The 5,014-nt window shown below is 55.1% G+C and overlaps 1 protein-coding gene across 1 annotated transcript in view; it reads left to right on the top strand.

Moving 5' to 3' along the window:
* LOC113210928 (uncharacterized) overlaps positions 1 to 5,014 on the top strand; it is a 239,936-nt gene that overhangs the window by 183,323 nt on the left and 51,599 nt on the right. Inside the window, exons 4-5 of the mRNA XM_052267464.1 lie at positions 3,728 to 3,851; positions 4,113 to 4,256. Of these exons, the coding sequence (XP_052123424.1) occupies positions 3,728 to 3,851; positions 4,113 to 4,256 (268 nt within the window). The remainder of the gene's footprint in view (positions 1 to 3,727; positions 3,852 to 4,112; positions 4,257 to 5,014) is intronic.

The following is a 5,014-nucleotide window of genomic DNA, read 5'->3' as shown; positions in this document are numbered from 1 at the left end:
CTGTCCATCCCTCTCCCCCCTTTCCCGCTCTTTCCTCCCTCTCTTCTGCCCTGCGCCCGGCAGCAGTCAGGCGGCAGACCGGGCTGAAGTGACAGCCCCGTCATCATACATCACCCCTATCGGACATAGCTGCTCGCTCGGCCAATAAAGGGTGATTAACAACTCTGCTGCAAATTCTTGGCCGCGAGAGCGCGCGCGGTGGCGGGGCGGGGCGGGGCGGGCGGTGTGTGGCGAGCAAGCCGAACTGCAGCACAAAAAAGACGAGACTAACGCACGCGCGCGCGGGTATGGTATTCCGCGGAATGCTACGCGGCGACCGTTCATGTGGGATAGCTGTTGCGCGCACTAGATCAAATAACGCGGGCAGCAAGAGCAGCGAGGAAAGTGACCTTCGGATAGTTTTCAGGGGTATAAATTCCGCGCTCGAAAAAAAAAATTGAACAAATGGCGCTTGTTTCGGTCGGTTAGCTGCGGAGAGGCTCGGGCGTCGGCGGCTTTTTCGAGCGTGGGAAGGGAGGCAGTAAAGTTTTTTTTTGTTTTTTTACACGTTAAAAAAAAGTGGGTGTCTGTGCGCTTCGCCGCGCAGCTGCCGCTTCTGCTCATTGTTTTCGTCGTCCTCATTTTTCACTTTTCCACGCCGCGGTCGGGTCCGGCCGGCGGCGAGCAGATATCCATCACATGTTCATCTTTCGTAAAAGCCCCCCTCCTCATTCCTGTCTCCCTGTTGTTGTTTTTGTTGTTGTTTGTCGTCATTTTTTCGCAGCCGTCTCTCATTCCGGAAGTGGGACTGGAAACGTGTTGCCGCCATCTCTTTGAGGATCAAGCGGTCTAAGAAGGTAGCCGTCGAGAGGAAGGGGACAAAAATCGCGTTCTAATCCATGCCGGTGTTCTAAAAGACTTACGAACCTTTACATGTCGTTAAATTAAATTGTAAGTCAAAATGCTTTTCTATTTTATTGTTGTGATTTCCGAGGTCGACCGGTGGCCATTTTTGCTCCTCCACCTCCTTTCTTCTCGCCTTATTCCTTCTTGCCGCTCTGTGTTGCTGTGTTTGCAGCGATGGCCGAGAGGAGCGCCGAGCAGCCGTGAGGTCCCTGGCTGTCATAAATCAGGAAGCGTTGCGCACGGCGCGCCCGGCTTGCGATTCTATTTGTTTTGGAGAGCCGAGGAGACGGGTGTGGCGTTGGCGGGACAAAACAAGCCCCGGGTGCAGTGAGGGTGCTGCTGCTGGGGGTGCACCCCCTCCCTTCTGCGTGACCCTGCGACGAGACGCTCATCGCGGAATGTGGTATAGTCAGACCTGTAAAAATAACGTTGATTGAATCTGCAATCCAGATCCCGCCATCATCACGGTGTTAAAAATAAATTTCAAGGACGCAATTTGTATTAAACTTAAAACACGCCGAATATAAAAAATGGTGGTTGACAAAGTAGATTTGTTTCCAATTATTTTTTTTTACAAATGATGTGCGAAGTGAAGCTGCATCAGCTCCCGCGCGCGCTTGCGCTCTCGCGCAGCTCTCATGCAATTAAATTGACCCAACTTGTTCTCGTGGCAACTTCGGCGGGGTTCATTTTCCTTTTTTGCAATTCACGCCCCGCCCCGCTGGGACGCGCGGCCACTCCCGGCGCGAGTTGGGGCAGCAGCGGCGGCGGCTGCGAAGCAAAAGGCCTCGGCCGTTGACAATGAGTCTCTCTACTCGTTTTCACTCGACTGCAGTCGGTCAAAGGCATCATCAAGCGTCCCCCGGGCGTCCCCCTTCTTCCTCTTACGCAGCAGCTCCTTTCTCTCGGGCGGTGGGCGGCGGCGGCGGCGTGTTTCCTTGAGAAAATAGACGACTCTCTGAAATTGGATGACGACCTTTTTTTTTTCTTTGGTGCCTTAACCGCGCCTCCGCCGTCTCGACCGCCTGCTTCTTGTCGTCGTGACCGCAGCTGATCTGCTGACAGCTATGCGTGCTGCGCCACAGCAGCTCCTGCCTGCTCCCCCACAGCCCTTCTGCACCCTCTCGTGCAAAAGTAAACACGACCAACTTGTTAAGCGGGACCTCCTCCTCCTCGAGGCTACGCCACGCGCCTTGCGTAGGGGAGACTGTCGGTCTACATCCGATTACATCCTCCAGTGAAAACTGATGATCCTCTGGTTCGGACGGCAGCCACGAGCCAAGCCGTCAGCAGGCCCTGGCGCTGCTAGGCCCGCCCACTGCACGGCAGCCTTCCCCCTCCCTCCCTCCCTCCCTTCCTTCTTCACGCGTCATTGCTGCACCACAAAGCGACCTGTTTCTCGTCCTTCGCAACGAGACAAATGCCGGCGGGCGGTGCCGAGCTCCGCGCTGACGACGTGCCCCTGGCGGGGAGAGCGATGGCGCTGCCGGGGCGGGCTGCTCGGGGCGGTCACAGCCACTCCTCGTCGTGTCTCCACCCCGTCAACTTTCCTATTATTGTGTGCTGCTCCAAAAAATACTACGCCGGTAAAAAAAAAAAAAAAAAAAAAACTACTTTGCACACGTTTGTGCAAATTATGATTTAAGCTCATTATATGCAGAGTTTATCCGATTGTACATTTGCGCAAATAAATGTGCAAAATGTATTCGGCATAGTTGTGCAAATTTTCGAATGAAAATATCATGACCTTTATCTCATGCAATGAGTGGACTCAAAACAACGACAACACACGATGTGTTTGCAGTATGTTCGCCAGGTCTTTGTCAAAGTGACAGTTGTTGTCCTAAGTTTTTGCTCATAACTACAACTGCCCGCAGCCGGCTTGGTAACGCTCTGCTTTCTTGCTCTCGACCGCAGCGTAGCAGCTAGGACCCAATCCATACCTACCCGTCACTCCCTTCTCCCACTCGAAACACACCACAGTTTGGTCGATGCGTTTTCGCACGACGTTTGACGCGATGTTTTGCTCGACCAGGGCGCCAGGCATGCTGCGATGACAGGAGGGAGGGATATTGTTGCATAAACCGCGCAGTTTCCAAAAGCGGCAGCAGCGGTGGGAAACGGGAACGGGTGTGTGAGAGTTTGGGGGGAGAGACCGGACGCTAGCTGAGCAGTAGCTCAGCAGCTCCCGTACACCCTAGGAAAAAAGTGTCCTTGAAACTAGTCAATGTATGCCATTGTTTACCCTTAAATCAAATCCGTTCGGTACTTTAATGAAAAGGCCACGTTCTTGTTTCTGTCTCCAATTTTCTTACCTTCATATTGTGATAGATTCGGTTGAGTTTACAGCGCTTAATTTAATCAAGAACAGCTGCTTTGCTAGGTCGCGCTTTTTTTTCCGCAGTCGAAGCTGCGCAGGACACAGTCGAATCGACCGCCCCCGCGCCGCCTCGCCTGACGTTCCTTTCCAGGCGGCGGACGCGAAACCCCGACGTAGGTGTGAAGGCGGTGTGGTGCGGTGACTCGACGCGCGAGGCGGCCGGGTGCGGCGGCGGGGCGGCGCGGTGCTAACTGGATGATCCACTAAGAAGCTTGCCGCCGACGTAATGAGTGCCTCTAATAGTCTGGCGGCCAAAACTTGCTAACTCGCTTGTAGGCGGGACAAGTCACACCACGCCGCCCCCGCGCCGCCCCCGCGCCGCCCCCGCGCCGCCCAGCGCAAGCCGCGGCCCGCGACTCGACGCAGCAAGCCCTCTTCCCTTAACCGGCTTTCAAACTATCTAAGCGGCTTTGGCTCGTTAACACTATCGCTCTGGCGGGCGCCACCTTCGTCTGTCTCCAGGGGCACGAGCGGCATCGACATCGACTTGCGGCGCGTCGACATCGACCAGTGCCCGCTGCCGGAAGGCTCCACGCAGCTCAACATCTTCGCCGCCTCCGACAAGTGCAAGAAGAGGACAACCGAGGTAAAGTGATGCAAATGAAAGTAATTAGGGCATCATTAAAAATTAAATTTTGGCCTGAGTATGAGATAGGGGTGCAAGCACTTCAACAAAACTGTGACAGCCTTCAAATCCTTTCATAAAGGCATAGCGTGTCCTGAAAGCATAGAAATCGCAAAGACTGCCAAACGTCTTCGTGCTCACACCGCAACGAAATAAACAAGTCTCTGCGAAAAAGTCTCGATAACGGCGAAACTAAACTTTTTATTTACTCTCGTGTTGCAGTGCGTGCCCATCGCGGGGCTGGGCTTTCGCCGCGGCTCCTACCTGTGCGTCTGCAAGCCGGGCTTCTACTTCCCGGACACGCGCGGCACCCAGCGCGCCTTCAACGGCAGCCACATCGAGGAAGAGTACGAGAAACTCATCATGGTGAGTACTAGCATGCGCGCGGTGAATGAAAGGGGAAGGAGGAAGTGTGTGTGAAGGGGAAGGGGCAGGGGGCTCTCCTCTTTGCATCTCTTTCATTCTGTCCATCTCTCCATCCCTCTTTCTCGTTACGCGAGAGGGGAAAAGGGGGGGGGGACGGGTTGGGTATATAATTCCGCGAAGATAATCTGACGTGATGCCGCGGGGGTACAAAAAAACAAAAACACACACACACGCAAACAAAAAAAGTGGCATACACACACATGCCCTCGTACTTGCCCCCATTATTACCGTGATTATTTTTTCCTTTTGTTTTCTCCTTTTGATACAGCTGTAGCAGCACCGTGCCGTGTGGACTCCATTAATTCCATTTCCATACGTCAAGCCCTTTGCAGTGCAAATGCACCTCGTTGACGTCGCGGGGAGGTGAAAAGGGAACGCCCGAGGGGGAGTATGGGCGGTAATGGGTGGGCGGGTAGGTGCCGTGCGGGATCGCTGACCGTTCCGTCATCCGAGGCCCTCTATGCTGCTCTGTTGCCGCGCGCGATCCCCCTGCGCTCTACTGAGGCGGGCCGCCGGCCGACCGGAGCGCCCGTACGGTACTACGGGCTGCAGCCGCCGTGCGGTCGTGCGCACGCCACTTCGTGCATGCGCTCGCGAAATTAGTCGGCAATTAGAGGAGAAAATGAACCGTTGGCCGACCGCTGCCGCCGCCCGTGGGGGCGAGAGGGGCGCGACCGCCTCCGTGGAGTAGCGGGGGA

Source organism: Frankliniella occidentalis, unplaced genomic scaffold (genome assembly GCF_000697945.3).
Source record: "Frankliniella occidentalis isolate FOCC.00 unplaced genomic scaffold, Focc_3.1 Scaffold53, whole genome shotgun sequence".
NCBI lineage: Eukaryota > Metazoa > Arthropoda > Insecta > Thysanoptera > Thripidae > Frankliniella > Frankliniella occidentalis.
The sequence above is the reverse complement of the archived record's forward strand: the minus strand, read 5'-3'. Positions and strand labels throughout refer to the sequence as shown.